This window comes from Bidens hawaiensis, unplaced genomic scaffold (assembly GCF_021521415.1).
Source record: "Bidens hawaiensis isolate Kalapana, Puna unplaced genomic scaffold, B.hawaiensis_p1.1 tig00008044_1, whole genome shotgun sequence".
Lineage (NCBI taxonomy): Eukaryota > Viridiplantae > Streptophyta > Magnoliopsida > Asterales > Asteraceae > Bidens > Bidens hawaiensis.
Window position 1 is genome coordinate 496,936 of NW_027491567.1, and position 27,405 is coordinate 524,340.

Below are 27,405 nucleotides of genomic sequence, written 5' to 3' on the forward strand. Positions count from 1 at the left end.
ACGAACGCGAGACATGACTCGTTTAGAACCCAAACCCGCTTAAGGACGTTAACTTATAAGCACGTGAAGAATATGAATTAATAATGAAACAAGAATAATATATATGTAAATAATGATAATAAATAAGGATTTAAAATATATTAAATTAATATGAACGGTTAAGGAAGAATACATGTCGGTTCAATTAACTTGATGTTAACCCCGTTAACTTTAGAGATGAATATTAAGAAATTATAGAGGATTAATACGTGTACATTATTAACATTTAGTCGAGCATAGTTGAAGAAGGGAATTACTATTAATTCGGAAAGTAATCGACTACAGGTGAGTTCTAGCCCTCTTTTTTTCTTTAAACGTTTTCGGGGCTGTATGCATACTCGTATGTGAAAGAATAGATATATGTAATTGTAATTGTAATTATATATATATATATATATATATATATATATATATATATATATATCTTATAAGGACGTGATTACGTATTAATTCATTAATATGTATTTAAATGTTTGAATGGTAGTTTATAGAATAGAAAGAGTTAGGGAGCAAGCCCTACTAGTACTTGTGTAGAGTGTATGGACAGAAAAGCACATGCACGGACACAATAAAGGACTAAAAGCCTATACTGTGTTCAGGCAAGTGTTGTGATAGCAATATGGTCTAATTATAGATACAACGAATTGATTGATTAGAATAATATGTATAACATGGTCCAGTTATGGATACTAGGGTGAGGTGGTCCAGTTATGGATACAACGAATAGGTGGTCTAGTTATGGATACAACGAATAGGTGGTCCAGTTATGGGTACAATGAATAGATGGTCCAGTTATGGGTACAACGAATAGGTGGTCCAGTTATGGGTACAATGAATAGGTGGTCCAGTTATGGGTACAATGAATAGGTGGTCCAGTTATGGATACAATGAATGGGTGGTCCAGTTATGGATACAATGAATGGGTGGTCCAGTTATGGATACAATGAATGGGTGGTCCGATTATGGATACTAAGTACAGTAGCTATTAATTATGTGTATATGTAGTACGATTGCATGGCATGTGTAACATCTCGAAAATACACCATTCAAGTATTGGGCTAAAAGTGACAATTCTGAAACTTAAAGAGGTTAAAATGAAAAATTTGGGTTTCCATTTGAACATCGCGCTATGCGATGGGTGGACAGATTTGAACATCGCGCTATGCGATGCCATTCCCTAGAAGTTCTGAAAAAGGGGGCGCCGCGCTACGCAATGGTCCAGGATCAAAAGGGCATCGCGCTACGCTATGACCCCATTAAGCAACCATGGACACGTGGCCAACCACGTGTCAACACGTGGCAGCCTCTCATGGATTGCGGCGTCGCGCTACGTGATGGCCGTAGGGAAAGCCCCATCGCGCTACGCGATGGTTCCCAAAATCGGCTATAAAAGGGGAGGCTCACGGCATTTCCATTCTCACACCAAAACACCACCACTTACACACACTTAGCATTGAGAAGCGTGCTGACCTCGTAGTGCGTTCCAAGCCCCGAAGTTCTGACAATTTGAGCCTCAATACGCGATAGAAAGTAGAATTGCTACCCGTACAAGCTTAGGCATATAAACTCCAAATACCCGCATAAGGTAGGAGTTATGCCTAAATATTATTTTATTATTATATTACATGGCTTAGACCATAGTCAGGGGTATAGCCCAACACCTTGATCATAATTATGTTTATAATAGCTTTATACATGCAAAGGTTATAGTTAAAATAATGTTTCTTCATGATTAAGAAATATAAGCTTTTACATACAAGCAGATATAGTAGTTTCTTCACAACTAAGAAATGTAAGATTTTACATACCAGGGTTATAGTCAATTCAATGTTTCTTCTTGACGAAGAAACCTATCAATAGATGTTTCTTCATGAAGAAGAATTCAACACATGATTTGTAAACAAATGAAAAGACCACGAGTCTAAATATTTTATTCAAACAAATGATCAGTCAAGGTTTAAAGCTATCAAAACCAGACTAAAGGTCTGTAGCTGGATCAAGAGACGATCCGAGTATTTATATAAACTTGTGTTATTACATAGATCAATCATTCATTCACAAGGGTTTTCAAATGAGATCACCACATCATTCAGAAAAGACAATCACAATCACAGGTAAATACGCTAAACCTTTTTCAATCAGTCAGATAAACGGGTTGTTTATCTTAAACAATCAGTCAAATATGAGATTACGTGATCTCTAAATTTTAAGGGATTACGTGATCCCTAAGTCACAAGGTAGATAATAAAAGCAACTCAGACCGAGTACACATGTATCTGAATCCAAACATATCTGTTAACCTATCAATCAAGGCTACGTGGCCGCAGGCTAACAGACATAACGAAAGTTCTCCAAGGAGGCATCAGTTATTAGAGAACCATAATTGTGTGTGTATGGCAATGGCACAAGTTCCCAGAAATAAGAGACGTTTCTGCTGAGTTTGTTCCAAAACTATCTTGTCAGTCAAATGTTTTCAGAGTCAACGATTCACCAGCATATGCTGACGTATTTTTCCCCCATATTACAGGAAAACAAGGATAGCATATATAGCAAGGAATTAGAGTCAATCTTGAAAATAGAAGCTCGCAGATGGAAATGGCTCAGTTTTAAATAAATAAAATAATGTAAACAAAGGTTTGTAAACCAAATACTTGGATATTTATTATTCAAGAGATTTTCAAATTAAATTAATATTTTATTATAATCAAAGTCCGCTAATAACCCGCAACTCTGATATATTTTCAAAACAGGTACCAACTAAAGGGCGTCACACCCAGGCCCTAAGTCGGGGTGTGACAACATGATAATTTCAAATGCATAGGTATACGTCGTGTGAATGTATGGTCCAGCTATGGATACTATTTGTGCAGGTAAAAGTCAGTGGATAGAACAGAAAGAAGGTAGGGGACAAGTCCTATCACATACATGCGTAGAATAATAATATGTATATTGATGTGAATGAATGGTTGCATGTTCGTGCGTAGAGCCTTCGGGCCTCATGCATGCGCAGCAAGTTAAGATGGCAAATCCCTCTAACTTGATATGGTTTGATTATGAGTAATAGTAGAAGGCTCGTTTGTGAGTAAGTACGTACAAGACTAGTTATAGACAAGTGTTACCTTGCATATGAATAAAGAATGCGATTTAATTATAATTCAAAATTTAATGAAAAGAAAGAAACGTTAGAACTCACTCAGCGTGTAGCTTACTTTTAGTATGCATGCAGGTATTATTGTGATGACGTGGCAAGCTTGAGGCGCGTACGGGGCTGTCCATATTGAAGAATAGTTAGAGAATAAGGTTGTTATATGAAAGGTTTAAATTTCCGCTGCGATTTGTATAGACTTCCGCTGTAACAAACTGAGTTTATGAGTAAATCCAACGCTAAGTAGGGTTCCCGGGTTTGGGGCCTTACAACAAGTTAACAAGTCAATAGCCTCTAGACTCAAACCTATGTAACAACATATCCCATTAAGAACTAGATTATTTTTGGTCAACGCAATGACAACAAGGACACTCTGTTTGATTCGACTATTTCGGTTTCGCGTTTGTGGTTATCATCTTGTAATTGTAAGTTTTTATTTGAACTAGGTAGCGTGGCTTAAAAAACCCGTTAGTTAGCATGTAATGTTTGTTTTGTGCCCGGCTAGATTTTTCTTTCCGGACATGGCTTTTATTTCAAGCTTTCTTTTCAAACAAAATAATAATAATAATAATAATAATAATAATAATAATAATAATAATAATAATAATAATAATAATAATAACTAGATTATTTGTTTCCCATGTTTAATATCTTCTCAATATGTAGCAAATCCCGTTTTTCTTTTTCTTTTTCTTTTAACTTTTCTTTTACATAGTTTGTTTTAAGGACCAATGAATAAAGCTCGGCTATCCGGAGTAACCTAATGGCAAAAGATGACCCCCATACGCTCGCGATTGCAAAAAGCGCTGGTAACCCAATCTCACAATCTCCCGTTCTGAGGAATACTCGAAGGCCCAGCCCTAAACAACAAGGCCCAGTTAAAATCGAATTCGAACTTGAAACTGTATGGACTCCACTCCAAATCTTCATTCCAGTACAATGTAGTTTAGTGCTAAAGCTCATTAGCTTTTGCATAGCTAAGTTACTTGTCCTACTAGGACAGAGTCAAAATAGAAACCGAATAAAGCAAATATGCACTCAATATTTGGCATTTTATATTTCCGGAATCCAATGGTACCCACATTAAAGAGATCAACGTTTTCATTATTTTATATTATTTTTGAAGCAACAGCCCAAACGTTAAGTCATTCAAAGTCCCAAGGAAAAATAGAACAAACATCACAATTAACCTAAAAGGTCTAAGAAAACACAATACGCCAACTAATGACATGCCAAAAAAGTCAAATATTATATGTTTTATGTTTCTTTTTAATGCGTAGTAAATACCTATAAAGTTTTCTATTAACATACGTAAAATGTGAGGAGAGTTGTTTGTCACGCTTTTTATCATCTATTGAATATTATGTATTTAAAATGGACAAATAAAGTGCATAAAATAGCAGCAAAGGAAGTAGTTTTGAACTTTTGATTTAATATATGGTCGGCTCAAACAATTTAGGGGTTAAACAAACTTTTTAAAAAAGTTATGAATAAAGTCTATTGCTAATAATTATTTTTTTACTACATTTATTATAGTCTTTTATATAAAATTTTAATTTAGTTTGGTAAAGAAAAACTTACAATATATAAATAAACTTTTTTCAAAATGAGTAGTACAAATATCTCTAGAAAAAGAGATTGCCTTAAAAATTTAAGGCCTTCAAAAGTTTGTTTTGCAATTTTAGTTTTGCATTTAATTATTGTCTCTTTAAAATAGAGTATGATGAATGGAACCGGTTACATACCAATTCGGTTTAGTTTATTTGAGTCGAATGATTAGAGCGAATACTTAAACTACATTTCAAATTTCTTCTTTTATGAAATCTCCTTCACAAGTTTATTTACTACTCCTAGTTTGGTAATGTGTTTATTCTATACTTCAAGGTTTGGTTAACAATGCAAATTCATATTTAAAGATATGTTAATTTCATTTTTTTTAAAACTATATATATGATTTTTATTATGTTATTTATAATGTTATTCAGTTTTAAAACTGGTTTGGTCAATAAACTGGCAAGATTTGATTATGGAAACCAATACACTAAAACCTTATTAAAATGTGGAGCTGTGTTAGGGAGAATTATGCCTAGAGCGTTAAAATCAATATAGTTTGTTAATATCTCACATAAGTAAGACTTACTCGGGTATTGAAAATAGTTCCAAACGTCGATAGAAAAAAACTAAAAAGTGGAATGATCACCCAATGGTTTGAACTTTAAACCGTCCAAATGATTGCTTGATACTTCTAAATTAAATCAACTAAAACCTTTTTCTTGGTTCTAAACTATATACCTTTTTTTTCTTTTCTTTTCTTTTCTTTTCTTTTTTCTCAAAGCATGGAGGTGGTGATAGTAACGGCAACATGGTGGTGCTGGCTTGGGTTGGTGGGAGGAATAAATGCTGAACTGGTAGACACACCCTCCATTAAAACCATTTGTACCTATTCAATTTTATAGAATTTTATTTATTAATTCTCATACCTTTTTTTTATATCTTTACTTTTCTTTTTTAAATTAATACACCCCACCCCATCTTCACCAGCCATAAATTTTATACAGCAGAAGATGACCAGAGCCATCTTTTTGTAGGAAACAAACAACATCATAATTAGTATATGCTTTAAAGTTTTCAAGATTCACCACCCACCACCACCGCCGCCGCCGCCGCCGCCGCCACCGTGAACCACCACCAGCAACTACCCAGAAGCAGATTCTTCCAAAAATCCAACCTTTTTGCTTAATCTTGAACACCCATTTCAGTTTGTACAAAATTGAATCAAGAAACCAGTAATTCACCCCTCAATTCTTGTTTTTTTCACTGACCCAGATGCTAAATCTTGAAAAGATTCAATCTTTAACCATTCTTGATAATTGCATTCCAATTTGATCCCAAATGGGTACACAAATCAGCAGTCTTTAACCAATGAGAAGCTTATTACAACAATGCTGCTACTTGACCGCCGGTCTTCTGTTGCTAACCACTTTGGCGGCATCCGCCGGAGAAAAAGAAAAAGAGAAAGAGATCTTGCTTCAGTTCAAAGGTAACATCACAAATGACCCTTACAATAGTTTAGCTTCATGGGATTTGAGTAAAGATCAGTGTAGAGATTACAGTGTTGTGTTTTGTGATCCTTTTGGGAATGTGTACAAGATTGTGTTGTGGAATACCAGCTTGGCCGGAGTTTTACCTCCGGCATTGTCTCAACTCAAAGCCCTGAGGATTCTCACCCTCTTTGGGAACAGATTCACCGGAAACATCCCGCTGGAGTTCGAAAAGCTCACTACTTTGTGGAAGATTAATGTGAGCTCCAATGCGTTATCCGGTCAAATCCCTAGTTTTTTAGGGGATCTGCCAAACATTCGGTTTCTTGATTTGTCAAGAAACATGTTTAAAGGGCGGATTCCGTTATCTTTATTTAGGGTTTGTGGAAAAACAAAGTTTGTTTCACTTTCACACAATAATCTTTCGGGTCAAATTCCGGTCAACGTCAATAACTGTTTGAATCTTGAAGGGTTTGATGTATCGTTCAACGGTTTAGATGGTGGATTTCCTTCAAAGATTTGTGAAATACCAAATCTTGTTTATTTATCTTTGAGAAGCAATATGTTAACTGGCAGTGTTGAAGAACAGATCACAAGTTGTAAACGATTAGAGCTTTTGGATCTTGGAACCAATCTTTTCACTGGAAATCCGCCTTTTCGGGTTCTTGAGTTAGCAAATATGAGTTATTTTAACGTTTCGTATAATGGGTTTGATCCAGAGGTTATAAAGATTGAAACTTGTAGTGAAAGATTAGAAGTTTTTGATGTTGCTGGTAACGGTTTTGAAGGCAAGATCCCGATGAGCGTTGTTACACAATGCAGTGGGTTGAAGGTTATAAATATGGGGTATAACAGATTAACTGGTGAAATCCCGGTTGAGATTTCGAGTTTAAAAAGACTTACAGTTATTAGATTGGGAAATAATTCAATTAATGGTGAAATACCGGAAGAATTTGGATCCATTGAGCTACTGCAAGTTCTTGATTTGCATAATCTTGATCTTGAAGGTGGGATTCCAGAATCTTTAAGCAATTGCAGGTTTCTTTTAGAGCTGTAAGTCCGTTTGTACATTAAGCTTTCTTTGTTGTACATCTAGGTGTGTGCACAAAACTGACGGTTTGGTTTTGTGTTTCGTTAAAACCGAACTTATGAATTTTCAATTTTAATTTTGAATTTAAGTAAGATATAGTATTTTAGTAAATAGCGTTACCCAAATATTTAGGTCAAAATGTATAATAATCAATTAGTTATCTATTAACTAAAATTGATGTAAGCCCGGATTCATTATTTTTGGCCAAAAAGAATTTCTGTCCTAAAAGTTTCAAGCCCAAATGATAACCGAACCCGAACCAAAAAAAACTGAAACCAAATGATTTTCAAAAACCCAAAAGAAATTTTGGTTTGGTTTGAGCCTAAAACTGACCCATGCACACCCTTAAATTGCATCCTGTGACTATGACGGTTAAATGCTAATCTTGTTACGTTTGCAGGGATGTTTCAGGAAACTCTTTGCAGGGACAAATCCCAGAAACATTTTACAACATGTCATACCTTAGAGTCCTTAATCTTCACAAAAACAACCTTAACGGACCAATACCGCCATCTTTAGGAAATCTTTCCAAAATCCAAACATTAGACCTGTCCCAAAACTCACTATCCGGGCCAATCCTGTTTTCTTTAACAAACCTTTCAAACTTGAACCACTTCAACGTCTCCTACAACAACTTATCGGGTCGAATCCCTTTGTTTTCCCTCCAAAGTTTCAATCTTTCTTCGTTTTCCAACAACCCGGGACTATGTGGCCCCCCATTGGACCGATCTTGTTCGGGTGATTCAACAAATTCTGAATCAAACAGACCGAAACTACGCGTTCCCACCATTGTTGCCATTGTTGCTGCTTCATTGATCTTGATTGGAGTTTGTTTAATAACTGTTATGAACATGAAAGCAAGAAGAAGAAGAAATAGAGAAGATGAAGATATTGTTATTGAAAGCACACCTTTGGCTTCATCAGATTCTAATGTAATTATTGGAAAATTGGTGCTTTTTAGCAAAACATTGCCATCAAAGTATGAAGATTGGGAAGCCGGGACGAAAGCTTTACTCGATAAAGATTGTTTAATCAGAACGGGGACGATTGGAAGTGTGTATAAAGCCGATTTTGAAGGCGGGATTTCGATAGCGGTGAAAAAGATTAAAGCTTTAGGAAGAATCAAGAACCAAGATGAGTTTGAGCAAGAAATCGGATGGTTAGGATCGCTTCGACACCCAAATCTTGTAATGTTTCAAGGGTATTACTGGTCTTCAACTATGCAATTAATATTATCTGATTTCGCGTCGAATGGGAACTTGTATGATAATCTACATGGGGTCGGGATACCTGGGACGAGCTCGGGTGTTGAAACCGGTTAAACTGGCCAACACGGTTTCGGATCGCATTAGGGACCGCAAGGGCGTTATCGTACATTCACCATGATTGTAAACCTCAAATACTTCATCTTAATCTTAAATCTAATAACATCTTATTGGATGAGGATTACGGGCCGAAGCTTTCGGATTACGGGTTGGTTAAGTTGCTGCCGCTGCTCGATAACTTAGGGTTGACTCAGTTTCATAACGCGGTTGGATATGTTGCGCCCGAATTGGCTCAAAGTATGAGGTTGAGTGACAAATGTGATGTGTATAGTTTTGGTGTCATATTGTTGGAGCTTGTTACGGGGCGAAAGCCGGTGGAGAGCCTTGGTGGGACCGAGGTAGTGGTTTTGTGTGAATATGTTCGGGGGTTAATCGAAAGGGGGAAAGCTTCAGATTGTTTTGATAGAAGTTTAAGCGGTTTTGTTGATAATGAACTGATTCAAGTAATGAAATTGGGGTTGATTTGCACGTCGGAATCGGCTTTGAGAAGACCAAGCATGGCTGAGGTGGTTCAGGTTCTCGAGTCGGTGCGGGTTGGGTCCGGGCCTGGATCGGGATCCATGTCGTATTAGGAGGAATATTCTTTTAGATTCAGTTTATGATCAACATTATTGATTGTTTAATTTATGCAATTTGTTTTCAATAAGATTCATTCATAATTAATAGGTTACAAGATCATCATCATCGTACTCAGTATATCCCACCAATAGCAAAGCTATGGTAGGGTCTGAGGAGGGTAAGATGTAGACAGCCTTACCTCTACCCCATAAGGATAGAGAGGCTGCTTCCGGTGAGACCCCCGGCTCGATAGTAGTTTTGCATCAAGCCTTGGACATAAGGCACATAGCACTCAATCATCGGGACACCGGCTGATCGGTGCATGTACCCTTGTCTTTCGGCTATCAACGCCACTACATGATGCCTGATTAACCGTCCGTCACTTTTAACGTTATTTTCACGAGATTAGTAAAATAACGTCAAAATTAGTGCAATTTCACTTTTGCCCACCCGAGGGTTCACACATATATACATCATATGTGCGCACCGCAAGCAGGGCTTAATAAGTTACAAGATGTAGGGTGTTAATCAGGTCGGTTTTGGGGGGTTATTTGAATTTGAAAACAATAAAAATAATGAACAAATTAAATAAAATAATGAGAGCATTGCTTCAAGATTAGATGTTTAAAAATAAGTGACACAAAAACCAAAACTAAATCTAGAGTGCTTAGATATATATTTTCAATATGCAGCCTTCTTGTGCTGCATTACTTTCCTATATTCAGTGGTGTTTGGATCTTGTTTTGAAACTGTGGTTGTATTATTATAACGTTTAATATTTGGATTATTATAACTTCAAAAAACATAAGCACATACATCTGATTATCTAATGGATGGTAAGCAACGATCTATTTATTATTTGTACGTAGCTGTGGGTTGGGATGAGTAATGGGTCAGAACAGGCCGCTTTCAAAGTAGGTTTTAATTTGTTTTGGGCCAAAATAGGTTCGAGTGAGTGCAGTGCTTACAAATTAGTAAAAACACACTCATTACTTGACCAAAGTTGTCAAAACAAAATCAGAAATTGATATCTATTCGGATTCTGAAATTTCGGTGTTGGTGGCATCAACGATGATGAGTAAGTAGTGGAGACAAACAATGATTGTGAGTGGTGTTAGCCTATTTAAACCTGTTTTTAGTTTAGAGAAGTAACTTTCTTGACCTGCTGTATGATTTGAGTAACCCGAACTGATCCCGCCGTATAATTTGAGGTAGCCCAAATAAATCCGTATTTTTTTTAACCAAATCAACTCATTCTTTTAAGTTTTAACAATGGGTCATGATTGTCACCCATAATCATTAGTATCTATTAAGTAAAAGTATTGGTTAAAACCATTGGCGGAACCAGAGGGGGGTCAGAGGGGTCAGTTGACCCTCCGACCAGCCCGCCGGTAGGTCAAACATTTACGGTGAAGATCTTAACTTAGATGTTTTTTTAGAGTTTTGGCCCTCTCATTATCCTCGTAAAGTAGTTGAAATGCTGAATGGTAAACAAGAAGAATAAAAATAATACTATCAAATGTTTTATGACAGAAGGTAGCTGACGACGGTGGAGTTGGTGTAAGTGGCTTTTTATTTACAAGAAAGAAAAAGAGTGAAGATCTACGGAAGGAAGATTGACAGCTCATGACACAACCTTTAATGTTTTGAGTTTTCAAAGTTTAAAACAAGTTTTAAATTAATTAAAATTCAAGGGCAAACTTTATTTACTTGAATCAGTTATATGTTTTAAGGATTTATTGTCACATTACTTTATTACTTATAGTTTTACTTGAATTAAAACTTTTTAATATTTTGGATTCTTTATTTTTCTTTTTAATATTTATAATCAAGATAGGTTATCGATACATCTACTAAAGCTATTTCATGATTTTCATAATAAAGTATGTTAATATCAATTTACATTTAAAAATGAGTAATACTTACGATTGCAGTACGAGATATAGAATTTTTTATTGCAAAAAGATATAATTTAATCAATAAAAATTCAATCTTTTTTTTTTACAACAAATTTCTTTTCACATAAAATTCTCTTAATCTTATTTGTAAGAATTTAAACCTTAACACTTCATTTTGAAAGGGTGGACACCATCTTACTAGACTATTAGGTCATAGGTTATCAAATGAAAATTGATATTACGACCCTCCAGTTAAGAACTTCTGATTCCGCCACTGGTTAAAACAAGTTCTTGGTTGTTACAAATACTATCATTGCAGATGCTAACAGATGCAAGCGGACCACGACTTGTAATTCTGGTTGATGGGTTTCTTCTACCACCTATGGTAACCGGAACAACAGAACTTGACATAGTGTTTTTTGACAAAGGCTTGTGTGTTTTCTGATTAACCTAGAACAAAACTACCAAAATGCACATGCCAATATCATGACCGGCGGCTTGTATATATGTTGTTTTGTTAGATCTAACTTATTTTACATGCACCAACAAGATCAATTAACTACAAATCTACAATTAGATGCTTATATATTATATTGAAGCTGGTGAGTGAAAAACGGAATATATTTATTCCCAATGCTCAAGTCCCGTAAATTTATGTTAAAGCTATTATGATAATAAGCTTGGGCACATGTAGAATGATTGTCCATATTTAGAAGGAAACTAGTAAATTTTCCCGCGCGTTGCAGCGGATCTGACGCCTTTCGAACAATTACTTAAATTAGTTACTGTTTGTTTTCGGTGTTTCAAATTGTTTTGCTTGGTTCTTTGGCGTTTTGTTGCCTCTTTTGCACCTCATTAACAGTTATAGGCCTTTTATAGTGGCGGTAGAGTGTTCACGGTTCAGTTTTAACGATTTTTAGGTTAAACCGTTAGTAACAGTTTTCTACTATTGAAAACCAAAACCGAACCGCTGAAATTTGAAACAGAACCAAACCGAAACGTTACAAATGGTTTGGTTCCGGTTTGAAAAAATCCTACTACAAAACCTCAAGTTGGTTTCAATAATAATGGCCGGTGAAAGCCGAGTTAAAGGTCCTTTACAATAATTAAGAACCACATTATTATTTTTATAAGACATAATTTCTTAATCACCATTAATTTAACATAATTTTTCAAATGGCTTAATCTAACGTAAATAAGAATGACTTGTTATTGGTTTGATTGTTTAAATCACATGAACATAGAAAAAGTTTAAATCACAGCAACTTTTTATTGGTACCGCAATTTACTTAAACAGTTAAACAAAAGAAATTTAATTCACTAAAATACATAAAAAAATCAAATGCATTTTATATGAAATATTTAAAAAAATTTATATGTACTTCAATCTCACAGTCTAATCCCGTTTTTAACTATTGGTTTTTGGTATAAACCATAATCCCAACTGTTTGAAACTTTTGAAATCGAACGACCGAATATAACAACCTCGAAACCAAATCAATGACGTGTTTAACGGTTTTAAATGAACGGTGAACACCTTTAAGCGGCGACACTTTGAGCTCATTGTGGTTCAGAATCAGAAACAGACAACATCACTACGTTGTTTTATATGTTACCAATAATTATTTAACTATATTGATTTAAACTCTACTTGAGTTAAGATTCAAAACTTAAATTCTAATTCATTCATCCCAAATGTTAGAATAGCATTAATGACGAAAAGCAATGTGCATCTTAATCCTTCCAGCAGCAGTATTTGATTCTATAAATCTTTTTGCTTTGCCGAAGGATTTAAAAATGGCATTCTTTAACTATCTGTTTTTTTAAGTGGTTGAACTGGTTTCACTTTATCGGAATGCCACCCTTCCGTGGCTCATCCGCATACTGGGGCCATCCGAAAACTGATGTGGTCGGAATGGCCCTCTGCGAAATCAAATAACTCTATCACGAACGTAATGTTCGCCACCCCGTCTCGTCCAAATGACGGTGAAAGTCGACAGAACTGCAGCGCGACGGCATCGTAACCGACAAATTCGCTGGAACGACCATCTTCATCGTGCTGTTGTGATGGGTATCTGCTTAGAAACGAAAGTGACGCGGGGATGAGAGGAAGAAGAAGGGGTAAGTTCTTGAAAATTCCCAAAATAGCCTCTTTTAGATCGACAGAGAAGTCCCAAAATAGCCATTTTTTCCTCAAAATCTTTTATAATTTGGACTGTCAAAACGCATTGGGAAAAGATAAAAATAAAGACGAGATTTCGAAAGAAAGTCAGGTAAAAGACGAGATTTGGGAAAATAATGTCGGTAAAGTCCAAATTATTTGTAATCTTGGAGCAAAAGTTCAAATTTTTCAAAAACTTTTTTACTCAAAAAAACCGTCTTGAGAGATTTTTTTTATGTTACCTACCTTTCCCGTCCATATTTTCAAATTCTTAGAAAAATATATTTTTTACAATTATACCCCTGAACCACCACCACCACCTTGAACCACCATCATCACCGAGGCCGTCGGCCCCACCCCATCACCACCACCGTCACTACCACCATAGTCGCCTCCACCACCACCACCTTGAACCACCACCATGACCGAAGTGGACGAAGAGCTCGCCGCTGCTGTTTCTATCCTCCATATTCCGTCGCATTAAACCACCAACATCACTCACCAAATCCCACAACCCACCAATCCAATGCACACGTTTCCGCCTTTCTCCGGTGGGTTTTCTGCTCGACCGTGCAGCCACGACGGGGTATGCCACCGCTGTCGCCGTGGCTCTTGCGTCACCGGAGTCTTCCAAGGCAACGGGAAAGATAACGGATGAGCATTCGGGTAAGGGTGCTCTGGGCCAGGTTTGTCAGGTGATCGGTGCGATGGTGGATGTGAGATTTGCAGATGGGTTGCCGTCGATCATGACGGCCTTGGAGGTGATGGATAACCTGACCCGGTACTACTTCCAAGATTCCGGTAAATCGACAGTTGGTAGTGACGGTGGTGGTGATGGGGTAGTGACAGTGGTGGTGATGGGGTAGTGACGGTGGTGGTAGTTCAAGGTGGTGGTGGTGGTTCAGAGGTATAATTGTAAAAAACATATTTTTCCAAGAATTTGAAAATATGAACAGGAAAGGTAGGAAACATAAAAAAACAGTCTCTCAAGACGGTTTTTTTGAGTAAAAAAGTTTTTGAAAAATTTGAACTTTTGCTCCAAGATTACAAATAATTTGGACTTTATCGACATTATTTCCCCAAATCTCGTCTTTTACCTGACTTTCTTTCGAAATCTCGTCTTTATTTTTATCTTTTCTCAATGCTTCTTGACAGTCCAAATTATAAAAGATTTTGAGGAAAAAAAGGGCTATTTTAGGACTCCTCTCTCTAAAAGGGGCTATTTTGGGAATTTTCCCGAGATTTGGGGAAATAATGTCAGTAAAGTCCAAATTATTTGTAATCTTAGAGTAAAAGTTCCAAATTTTCAAAAAATTTTTTACTCAAAAAAACGGTCTTGAGAGACTGTTTTTTTATGTTTCCTACCTTTCCCGTCCAAATTTTAAAATTCTTGGAAAATTATGTTTTTTACAATTATACCCCTACTAAACCACAATCACCACCTTGAACCACCACCACCACCTTAAACCACCACCATCACCGACGCCGTTGGCCCCACCCCATCACCACCACCGTCACTACCACCATAGCCGCCTCCACCAAAGTATGAAGCCTACTGGAAGGAGTTCATGTATTAAAGCAGTGAACCCGAATTCTATCGTATTAAATTCTACTGAGTAAAAATGTGCAACGGGTTCGGTTCAGGTCGGGTCGGGTGAGAATTCGGGTTCGATGAAATCGCCTAGACCAACGAGTTGGAAAGTGAAGGAGATGAGTTTGCGGATAAAGCCTAAAATGGTTAAGACGTGAAGGAGTAGTTTCATCACCACTAGGGGTGTTCAGATTTCGATTCGCATTCGAAACATTCGAAATTCGGTTCGATTCGAATTCGATTATTAAGATTCGAATTCGGTTTTGCTAAAATTCGAATTCGATTCGTATTCGAGTATACGAATCGAATATGAATTTATGATTTATTATTCGATTCGATTCGAAATTCGAATTCAAATTATATATACATATATGTATAAATATAATTATTTTTTATTTGTATTAAATCCATAAATAATAAATGTCCATTGCAAATTATTAAACCCAATATGTCATATTATTGTTCCTAACCCATACTAATATGAGTGTTATTTACTTCTCGTTTTGAATATTTTGAATTTTATACTATTTGTAGTTTAGTTTTGAATTTATTATCATGTGGTATTGTAGCTACGTTAGATTTATATGTTTCTTTTGCAATTATGATTATGGTTTTTGAATTTTTGGCATAGGTAAACTTGAATTAGATTGTATTTATTCGAATTAAAATCGAATTTATTCGAATTCGATTCAGATTCGAGTTTCAAATATGAATTTGAATCAAATTTCGAATTTGGCATATAATACGAATACGAATACGAATCGAATAGTTCAACTTTTAATCGAATACGAATACTGGCAAAAAAAACAATTATTCGGATTATTCGATTTGATTTAACTTGAAAATTCGTTATTCGATTCGATAATCACCACCGTGAACTCAGGAACGTCGGAGGAGTTTCATCACCACCGTGAAGGAGGAGTTTCATCACCACCGTCTCCCTCTCCACTTGAGAATCAATATCCCGACGGTACGTCGAAATCAACGGACTCGACCCAGTATTCAACAATTGCCGGTACTGGATCGATTTTCCGATCGAACACGCCAGAATTTGGCGCCACAAAGACCGACCACATCGCCGTAGAAAAGCTACCCGCCATATTATTGTTCGTTTAAGGTTTCCTACCTCCACTGTCAATTTCCCTTATTATTATTCTCACTTTCTCATTTCTTCTCTTACTCCATAAGTATGCTAATTAGTTGATGATTCAATTTAAACTACTATCAATCAAAATTGAAGAGATAATATAATAATGTTAATGTTACCAGAAGAGATTGTAGCCAAGGTCAAAGCAATGATGGATACAGTCAGCCACTTTGACGGGTATGGTGGTGGTGGTTTTCTCCGGCGACGGAAATTGACGGTGGAGGCGGCTATGGTGGTAGTGACGATGGTGGTGATGGTGTGGGGCCAACGGCGTCGGTGATGGTGGTGGTTCAAGGTGGTGATGGTGGTTTAGGGGTATAATTGTAAAAAACATAATTTTCCAAGAATTTGAAAATTTGGACGGGAAAGGTAGGAAACATAAACAAACAGTATCTCAAGACGGTTTTTTTGAGTAAAAAAGTTTTTGAAAAATTTGAACGTTTGCTCCAAAATCACAAATAATTTGGACTTTACCAACATTATTTCTCCAAATCTCGTCTTTTACCTGACTTTCTTTCGAAATCTCATCTTTATTTTTATCTTTTTCCAATGCGTCTTGACAGTCCAAATTATAAAAGATTTTGAAGAAAAAATGGCTATTTTGGAACTCCTTTATCCAAAGAGGGCTATTTTGAGAATTTTCTCTTAATTTTAACATTGTAATCTATGTAGAAAAGCTAACTTTCACAGTAATAACTACCCACTCTAAAAATTCGTGTTTGTTTGCAACTTGTGAAAAATTAATTGACTGAAGTGATGATTCGTGTTTGTTAGTAACTTGTGAAAAATTGACTGAAGTGATGAACAGTAGGTTTTGTATGACAACGGCTATTTGCCTTTTAATATATGTGAAAAATTAATTGGCTGAAGTGATGAATAGTAGGTTTTGTGTGACAACGGCTATTTACCTTTTAAATATATATAATAATGTACCTAGAAAGGGTGAAGCCCATCTAATTATAGCCACGAGTAGTGGAAAAAGATACGATGCACAAAAAGACGTATTTTACTAGTCTAGAGTCACGATAGATGTTGTGACAGGTATTTTACTAGTCAGTTCCTTATCTATGCATGTATTATTTGATTCTGGACTTAGCAGACCGTTTATATCGTCTAATTTTACTAAATTGGGTGTGAAACCGCCAAATCAAATTAAATTGGACGGTTTGGTCATTAGAATGGAGCCTGTTCGGTTAAAGGTTTGAAAAAATAGGCGTCATGGTTTAGAATCAACCGCAAATCAGAACCGATTGAAATATTAAAAATAATATAAAAAACATTTTTTAATCTATACTATTTTAATAAAAAAAAATAAAGTGATTTTTGGTATAAGAATCAGGGTAAAGTTAATATACAAAGTAGAACAAAAATGAAAAAAGTGAGAAGAAATTTGAGCCATTGATCTTATAGTTGCATGGTGTGGAGATTAATTTAAAAAAAAAAAATTGATGAGAATGACATTAAAGTAATAACCCACTTATGATGGCATCCCCTTTCCACATGCAAGGTGCATGTCAATTCCTTAATCATTTTAAAACAACCATAACTTTTTCATATAACATTTTTGTTAAAAAAATTACCATAACAACAAGCGTTTTTTAATATTTAATATGAATATCATATTGTTATATAAAAATAAAAAAAATTAGTGGATTTTTTTTATACTGTGTTATTTGGTTGTTCATTGTGTTTTTTAACTTGGTTTTTCTATGTATTGTGTATTTGTGTTATAGATTTTGATTATTGTGTTTTCAATTGGTACTCATATTAAAGATAAAAATTAAAACAAATATTATGTTATTGTGCCTTTTTGTTCATTATTGTTTCTTTGTGCTCAACATTTGTTTTTCTACTTATCATTGTGTTGTAGTCATTGTGAAATATGTTCATGGTCTTTTGTTCGGGACTAAAATGTGTCATTCACTTAATTTGAGAAAAATAAAATTACGTTCATCGTGTATTAAGTTCAAGTCATTGTGTTATATGTATTTACCATTATATCTTACATTTCAGGTCATTGTGTTATATGTATTCATCATGTGTTTTACGTTTCAGGTTATTGTGTAATTGTGTAGGTATTAGACGATTTGTTGTAATTTGATCATTTTATTTACATATTATTATTACACAACGGTGTAATTAGTATTAAAAAAAAACAATGACAAAAAAAAAAAAAAGATAACGACAAACAGAAAAAAAGACACAATAGTAAGCAAAAAGACACATGGGCGTATTTTGTTTTAAGTTTTGTATTACAAAATGATACTCACATTAAAGATAAAAAACGCTTGTTATTATAGTGAATTTTTTTTAAATATTATATGAAAAAGTTATAGATGTTTTGAAATGATGGGGGAATTAACATTTGACTTGCATGTTGAGAGAGAAAATGTGTACTATTACTTTTATACATTTTCTTCTTTAGTACTCACTTGACACGTGTCAAATTATGGCTTCTCATACTTTTTATTTTTGTTGGCATTTGTAGAATAACTCAACCTCAAGAATCAAACAATTATAATACATACATGTAATTTTAATTATATTATGTGTGTGTGTATATATATATATAATATTAACTTAACTTATTTGTGCTATTATTTTTTGTTTACTTTTTTTATAAACCTGTTAATACTCACCATGTAAAACGTTTTATCTTTTTTATAACCTACCATTGTACTGAATTTCAAACATCTAACAGTATATTTTCCTACAAAAACACCGCCCCAAATCGTCAAAACTAAACCGTGTTGGCCGGCTTGGGCTATAAATTACGTCAACCGATTGAACTGGACTTGTAAATTGTTGTAGTTATGTTAGATATTAGATATTAAATTGTTATACATATGTTAGAAAACCTAGATATCAATGAATTATTATTAACAGATTAATATATTAGTAATTTTGGAAAATGCAGTGTATATCTTTTCAAATAGTATGTAAAATATTAAATGGTAGATTATTCATATTGTTTTAGATCTTTATAAGTGTCTTTTGTATTCATTTTAGTAGAAAAACTATTTTAAATACATTATAAAAATGCAAAATACAAACAACAGAAGTAACCAAACAAATTCCTATCTTGACAATTAACCCCCCAAACTCATAATCTTTATTATTCTCATGGCATTGCTAATGATATCTTCTTCAAGCCCCAAATTTCTCCCCATTCAAAATCCACACAAAACCCTAATCACAAATTCATGTTTTATGTTTTATTCTAGTCAACTCTACACTTAAATTTGATCAATACACACAACATTAAAACTTAAATTTAAACATTAGATAAAAAAATGAAAATTTAATTTAAACATTAAATAAAAAAATAAAATTTTAATTTAAACATTACATAAAAAAATAAAAATTAAATTTCAAACTTAAAATTAAACAACTTAAACTTAAACTACTTAACAACATTCAAACCAATGTTGTAAAAGTAGGTTTCCAATGCCGAGTACTCGCTACAAGGTATGGCGTCGAGGAGAGTTTCTCCAACTCCGCCTAGTTACTAAGAATTGATCAAATGTGGTCAACGTCAGCAAGAATCACATCTAGTTGATCAACTTAGGCCAATTTTGACTTTAAGAATAAAATATAATTCATATTTCTATAATATTAAAAAAATTATTCACTTTTTTTAGTTAATGATTAAAAAATTTTAGAATAATTTAGTATTTAAAAATGTATTTCTTTTATTTATGTTGATATTCACTTATTTTATTATAAAATATTAGTATACTTATGATATTTGACATATATATAATATTTAAAAATTAATTTTCTTTATATTTACCAATTCCGAGTACTCCCCGAGTACTCCGAGTATACCCAACTACCTAGTCGACCGCATAGGGTCCGCATAGCGACTTTTTCAACCATTATTCAAACTTAAGTTTAAACAACTTAAACAACTAAATAGCACTCAAACTAAATAAACTACTTAAACTATTAAACAACATTTAAAGTTTCAACCACTTTTGGTTTACCAAACTCCGAACAACTCCTAAATAGCTAATTTACCAAAAGACCTTCCATTTTCTCGTGCATAAAACGCACATGCTTCTTCAATAACACGTGGTCGATGTTCGTTCAAACTATCCTCAAATCCCAATTCAGCCCTTCGTCTTGCAACCATTCAAGAATTCTTCTTATATGATTCCACTTTGTCAGTATTTGATTCCACGTACACCCGGTTGTAAAACCCATCTCCTCATCAAATTTATCTTTAACGCGGTCCCAAAAATTAAGACCCGGTTCTTGTTCACCTCTACTTGCATTCTCATTCCTAACGTATAGAAGACACTTTGCCAAGAGATACTCCTCGTCGTCGGTCCAAGTGACCATCTTACCAAATACCAAGTGAGTAGTAATTTTTTGTGGTGGAAAAAAATGGAATGGAACCGGTTCTATCTATAATGTATATAATCGTTGGAACCGGTTCCACACCTATCTACTTCAAATTTTAAACTATTAACCAATGGTCCAAGTAATACTAATAACCGACAGTTCGGCTAGAACCGCTTCCGTTTAAATTTAGACATTAATAACATTACCATAATAAACAACCACTTTATTTCATTAGCTTAACGGCGAGCATTTTATTACACAACGATAAACATTTTATTAAACATTAAAAGGTAAAATAACAAACACCGTTTGTCGTTTTTCATGCTACTCTCTACGGCTCTATGCAACTACGCCCACCAGGCCCTTGTTTTAGCTAGTTGCGGAGCTGCACGATTCTCCCGCTTTCAATGCGTCTAAACGCCTTTTTTTCCGGACAATACTTGTTGGTATGTTTTCTCAAACTAGAGTTCGACACCGCATTCAGAAACTTCCCACAGCATTTGCACCGACGCATCTCCGTTGCGTCTGTCATAACACATAAGTCATTGTGTGCTCAAATCTCTAGGTTTCTTTTGGTTTCGACAACCAGAATAACTTCATAATTGGACAACATTGGATTGGTTGCCGGTTTGAGCGGGTTTACGTTTTAAAGTGGTTAAATCAAACCTAAGCCTAGCCTACCTATTTATAGTATGTGAGGGTGTATTTATGTTCAATAACCGGTTCCCAACGTTCCAACGGTCAAAAGCATATTTAATTGATTTAAATTAAAAAAAAAACCCGGTTATTTTCGGGTAGGAACCGGAACTGGTTCTAGCAAGTACCCATATTAGCCTACCGGGTCGGGCCCGGTTCCTGACAACAACCGGTTTAAAAAAACCCGGTCAGAAAATACCCGGTTCCGGGTATTAAAAAAACCCGATTTGTGCACATCTAGTCAGAGCAAATGAATTATAAAAAACATTACATGACCAAAGTTATCAATACAAAATCAGAAATTGTTAAAACATATCTATTCGGATTTTGAAAATTGCGGTGTTGGTGGTGTTGGATCCTATTCTGCTGACCGGGGAAGGATACTAACGATCACAAGAATAGGATCAAAGTAAAGTAAAGGTGTATTGTGTGTGTGTGGAGTGTATATTGTATTGAGTGTGAATGAATGTTACAAATGTTTATCTCTTCTTTATTTATATAAGAGAGTATACAAACACATGGTCCTACGGTTTATTACTTCCGGTTAGGTCCTTTGGTCCGATCCTCTTTCCTATGGGCCTTGCTACCTATGAAGATCTTTATCTCCTTGTTATTGCCTCTTATCCAGGGTCATGCGTGCCTAGGGCCACCCACCGGATTGGACGTGTTGCATGAGTTTCCCTCGCAAACAGTTTTCCTCCAAGCTGTCTTCTAGAACCTCTTGTGTTATTGGGCTCGCCTTTGTTGGGTCTTTCTTGGGTTATTGGGCTAGGGCCTGCCCATGAGTCCATCTTATGAGTAGGCTCTTCAGGTGGCATCAACGATGATGAGTTGGTGGTGGAGACACACAATAGTCATGAGTGGTGTTAGCCTATTTTAACATGTTTTTTGTTTATAGAAGTGACTTTTCTTGACCCACTGTATGATTTGAGTAGCCTAAACTGACCTGTCGTATAATTTGAGCTAGCCCAAATAAATCCATATAAAACTTTTTTCTTTTTTACCCAAAACAACTCATTCTTTAGCACTGGGTCACCATTGACCCGTTGTCACCCACAATCATTAGGATCTATTAAGTAAAAGTAGTGGTTAAAACAAGTTCTTGTTTGTTACAAATCCTGTCCTTGCAGACACAAACAGATGCAAGTGGTCCATGACTTATAATTCTGGTTGATGAGTTTCTTCTCACCGCCTATGAATAGTAAAGGTAAACGAACAAGAGAACTTGACATAGAATTTTTGGTATACAAAGGCTTGTGTGTTTTCTGATTAACCTAACAAAACTACCAAAATGATGGCCGGCTTGTATATGTAGAGGCTGTTTTCTTAGATTTAACTTATTTTACATGCATCAATAAGATCAATTAACTACAATTAGATGATCATATATTATATTGATGCCGGTGAGTGAAAACGGAATATATTTATTCCCAATGCTCAAGTCCCGTAAATTTATGTTAAAGCGTGTTATGATAATAAGCTTGGGCACATGCAGAATGATTGTCCCCAAATTTAGTAGGAAATGTACCAAGAAAGGGTGAAGCCCATCTAATTATGGCGACAGGTAGCGGAAAGAGATATGATGTGCAAAAAGGTGTATTTTACTAGTCTAGGGTCACAATAGACGTTGTGACAGGTATTTTAGTAGTCAGTTCTTTATCTATGCATATATTATTTGATTCTGGAGCTAGCAGACCGTTTATATTAAGGGTGGCAAAACAAACCCAAATAGGTTGTTTTGGGTCAATTTGTATAACTTTTAAAATTGAGATGGCTCATGATGGATCAAAATAATTTTGTAAGAAGGTCAAGATGGGTTGGGAAAATGCTAGTGACTTTTGGTTATAGGTTAGAATGGGTTTGTATAGGGGTTAGAATTGACTAAAACAAGCTTTATCCAATTTTATTTCAAACAAAAACCACGGAACCGAATAGAAACCGAGAAATCGAAACCGAAATCATTGAAACCGAACATATATCGAAACCGACCGAAATCATAAAAAGCAAAATCGTAGTGAAAAAAAACTGAAAAAACCGAACTTGAACCAAGACAAAACCGAGTTTTTTTTAACGAACGAGGATGACGGGGGAAACATTTTAGTTATTTTACTTTTTGCGTTTTCGATTTATATTTTTATTAATTTTTTTGAATATTTTTTTGAGGGGTTTTTGAAACCTTTTGTATTTTAACCTTTACTTAGTTTAAGATTGGTTAACTTTACCCATCTTGGCCCATAACTATCCTAAACCGAATAAAACCGAGAAATCGAAATCGGACAAATACCGAAAACATTGAACCTGAATAGATACCGAAACGAAAAAAAAGCAAAAATGAACCGAAAAAAACCGACCCTGAACTGAGTTGAAATTGAGTTTTTTTATTATTATTTTTATTTTTTTTTATGAACGAGGATGACGGGGGAGACATTTTAGTTATTTTAGTTTTTTGTGTTTTTGATTTATATTTTGAGTTATTAATTTTTTATTAAATTTTTTGAATATTTTTTTGAGGGGTTTTTGAAATCCTTTACATTTTAACATTTACATTGGGTCAAGATGGATTAACTTTATCCATCTTGATTCATACCCATCCTAACCCTCTTTTTTAAAAACCCATCCTGACCCATACCCATTCTGACCCATCACCCAAATCCAACCCAACCCACTCATATTGCCACCTCTAGTTTGTATCATCTAATTTTACTACATTGGGTATGAATCTTATTGACATGAGATCATTAGTCTACCATTGTACATTAATCTGCAGAAAAATACTAATAAACAGTTCACTGAGATCTTCATCGTGTTTGGAAGAAGGATCTGGGATCGTTGGGTTAATTGTCATTTATTTTATTATTTGTAAAATGGTTATTTATTTATGTGAATTAAGCAAGTTTTTAACGTGAAAAGTGCCAAAGTATTACTGCTGAAGTCTAAGAGTGAGGGACAATACGTATATCTTTTTTTTCAAGTAATCAAACGTGCAATATAACTAATCACAGGCAACACCCTTATGGTTTTATTTGTTAGCACAGACAGGAACATAAGGTTATTTTACTAACAGTAAAACATAAGTCCATAAGGAATAGTGCTTCATGTTAATCAAAGTCTTTTTTGGGTGTTCACAAATTGTAGAAACCTCTGAAATCAAATTAAATTGGACGGTTTGGTCATTAGAAGGGATCCCTTTCGGTTTAAGGTTTGAAAAAAAATGTATCATGGTTTAGAATCAACCGCAAACAAAACCGATTGAAATATTAAAAAATAATATAAAAAAATATTTTTTTAATCTATACTATTTAATAAAAAAATAAAGTGATTTTTGGTTAAAAAATCAAACAATTATAATGCATACATGTCATTTTAATTATATTACGTATATATATTATTAATTTAACTGATTTGTGCTATTATTTTTTGTTTATTTTTTTATAAACCCGCTAATACTCACCAGGTAAAATATTTTATCTTTTTTATAACCTACCAATCTACCATTGTACTGAACTTTCGAACATCTAACGGTATATTTTCCTACAAAACACCGCCCCAAATCGTCAAAATTGAACCGTGTTGGCTGGCTTGGGCTATAATTTCCGTCAACCAACCGATTGAACTGGACTTGTAAATTGTTGCAAGTATTTTAGATATTAAATTATTATACATATGTCGGCAAACCTAGACATCAATGAATTATTAGCAAATTAATATATTAGTAATTTTGAAAAATGTAGTGTATATCTTTTCAAATAGTATGCAAAATATTAAATGGTAGCTTATTCATATTGTTTTAGACTTTTAGTACTTTAAACATATTTTTTGAACTTTATAACTTTATAAGTGTCTTTTGTATTCATTTTAGAAGAAAAAATATTTTAAATACATTATATAAATGCAAAAAACAAACAACAGAAATAAATAACCAAATAACTTCCTATCTTGACAATTAACCCCCAAAACTCATAATCTTTATTATTCTCATGGCATTGCTAATGCTATCTTCTTCAAGCCCCCAATTTCTCTCCATTCAAAATCCACACAAAACCCTAATCACAAATTATTCATGTAACCCCACAAAAACCACCCAAAATCACAGCAAATTTCTCAACAAGAAAGCCATAACAGCAGCTCTAATTGGAGCTGGGGTTGCCTTAACTTCACCCCTTTTTATCGAAGCTGCTGCTGCTGCTGCGGCAGAGTTCTCGGAACCCTCAAATGCTCTCTCATTACCCACTTGGGCAATCCATGTTTCAAGTGTTGTTGAATGGTAATTATTACTGATTTATTGGTAGTTCTTGATTTGTTGTGTCAAAATTGATGCTTTTTGTTAGAGTTTGATGTCAGTGTTTACTGATTTGTGTCGGGTTGGAATGAATTTGACTAAAGTTATGAACTTTTACTGAAAGGATTGTGTAAAATTGATCTATTGATGTTTAGATTAGCTCAATCGGTTGCCGAGTGCGTTGATTTAGAGATCAAGAAATTAATTCTAGAACATGTTTTGAGTGAAATTTCGTAACTTCAGTTGAATTTATTGCAGATTGATACGAATTGATTATATTGATATCACACTCTAAGATGAAATTAAGCTATGGGTTTAAGGGCTGTTTGGTAGTCTCTTAACGATTCATTAAGAATTAAGAGGCTACCTCTGGATCGGTCAGAGATACAGTGTGTTTGGTTCACTAAAAAGACACCTCTTAATGGTTAATGGAGCCTCTTAATGGTTAAGTTTCAGAGACATCATTTATAGGCTACCTCTTAATCAGCCATGCCTCTTAATGATTTAGCACAACTTTACCAAATATCTCCTCAGGTCCTGTTCGTTTCAAGGACTTGAAAGGAATTCTAAGGAATGAGATTTTAAATCCCATTAATTGATATGTTCGTTTCATTAAATGAAAGAATGGGAATGGAAACTAAATCCCATCAAATCCCACATTTTATGGGATTTTAAAATCCTACCTATTTTATAAGGATTGTTATGGAAAATAAAGGATTGTTTCATTAACCCTAATCAGTACTAGGGGTGGCAAATGGGTTGGGTTGGGTCGAAACGGGGTAGGGTCAGAATGGGTCAGCTAAAAAAATGGTTGTTTTGGCTCGGTCGGAACGGGTTAGGGTCAAAAGGTCGGGTCAGAACGGATCCGGGTCGGAATGGGTCAAAACGGGTTTCAGGCCGGGTTTTTTTTAAGAACGAGGGCAGAGGCGTAAACGTTTTAGTTTTTTTAAATTTTTTGTTTTTGATTTATATTTTGAGTTATGATTTTTTTTTGATTTTTTTTGAATTTTTTAGGAGGGGTTTTTATTGTTAATAAAACCCCTCCAAAAAAAATTCAAAAAAATTAATAAAAAAATCATAACTTAAAATATAAATCAAAAACGAAAAATGTAAAAAAAGCTAAAACGTTTCCGTCTTTGCCCTCGTTCTTCAAAAAAAATATTAACCAACCAAACACATGATAGGGATTCTCAAACATTCCATTCCAATTCCAATTCAAATCCTTTAAAAAAAGTCCATGAAACGAACGCGCCCTTTAGTGTATATCCGCTGTTTATTATTGAACTTATAGTTGTTTAATTTTGTGAAATTTGGAAGGATTACAGCAATGATTTTAGTATGGCAATATGGAGAGAAATCTGGATATGAATCTTGGAAGGGGCTTTCTTGGGGTATGGTGAGTTACAGTTCTTGATATATTAGTTCTGGTTATAATATTGTTACTTATGTAATCACGTATCATATGATAATATATACATCTTTATGGTTTACAAATAATTAGTTAATTGCTTCAGGTGCCCTTGCTTGGTGGAGCATTTTGCGCATGCACTTGGCATTTTTTTTATAACTCAGAGTCACTGGAGGTAATTGTTTGTAATGCTCTTCATTTATCATGCTCAAATGTTTTGACTTAAAACCATATCTTGAACTTTTGTTGGTTAAAAAAAAGATAACGGTACGAATTATAGGTTTTGGTTGCTCTACAAGGGGGGCTGACTGTTATCGGCAATGCTACAATGTGCATAGCTGCGTACCGGATCTATAAATCATCGCAAGAACGGTCCAGTGATACATAAGCATTTGTATTCCAGTTATTAAGGTAAAGTTTCCTTAATTTCATTATCATCTTTTAACAATTTAGTATTCAACATGAGTTGAATTATGATTTAGTATTTTTAGTTAAGAAAAAACGACAAATGTAAAAAAAAATTCAACTTATAGGGCTGTTCCTGAAATTTTCTTGTTACCTAATTGTTAAAAATATTATCTTTAAAAGTGTACAGTTGAAATTGCTATATTTGGTCTGGTCTCTCTATTTGCATTTGCTGAATCTTGTCGTGACAAACTGTGATCATGGGGCTTTACATT

The 27,405-nt window shown here is 34.6% G+C and overlaps 1 protein-coding gene and 1 pseudogene across 2 annotated transcripts; both read left to right on the forward strand.

Moving 5' to 3' along the window:
* The first annotated feature begins 5,892 nt into the window (after positions 1-5,892).
* Positions 5,893-9,310, forward strand: LOC143636787 (putative LRR receptor-like serine/threonine-protein kinase At1g12460; annotated as a pseudogene). Its single transcript, XR_013154314.1, has 2 exons — positions 5,893-7,278; positions 7,716-9,310. The product of XR_013154314.1 is annotated as a putative LRR receptor-like serine/threonine-protein kinase At1g12460 (transcript).
* A 15,705-nt stretch (positions 9,311-25,015) lies between these two features.
* LOC143636800 (uncharacterized) lies at positions 25,016-27,405 on the forward strand. Its single transcript, XM_077104300.1, has 4 exons — positions 25,016-25,302; positions 26,635-26,713; positions 26,832-26,900; positions 27,006-27,405. Exons 1-4 carry the CDS (start codon positions 25,016-25,018, stop codon positions 27,111-27,113), a joined length of 543 nt encoding a protein of 180 aa, XP_076960415.1. The 3' UTR covers positions 27,114-27,405.

What these genes read in the sequence shown, in the direction of transcription:
- LOC143636800 (XM_077104300.1), top strand. Translation starts at nt 25,016, where the DNA reads ATGGCATTGCTAATGCTATCTTCTTCAAGCCCCCAATTTCTCTCCATT. An exon ending in GTTTCAAGTGTTGTTGAATG is followed by an intron (nt 25,303 to 26,634) that starts GTAATTATTACT and finishes GAAATTTGGAAG; the next exon opens with GATTACAGCAATGATTTTAG. An exon ending in ATAACTCAGAGTCACTGGAG is followed by an intron (nt 26,901 to 27,005) that starts GTAATTGTTTGT and finishes TACGAATTATAG; the next exon opens with GTTTTGGTTGCTCTACAAGG.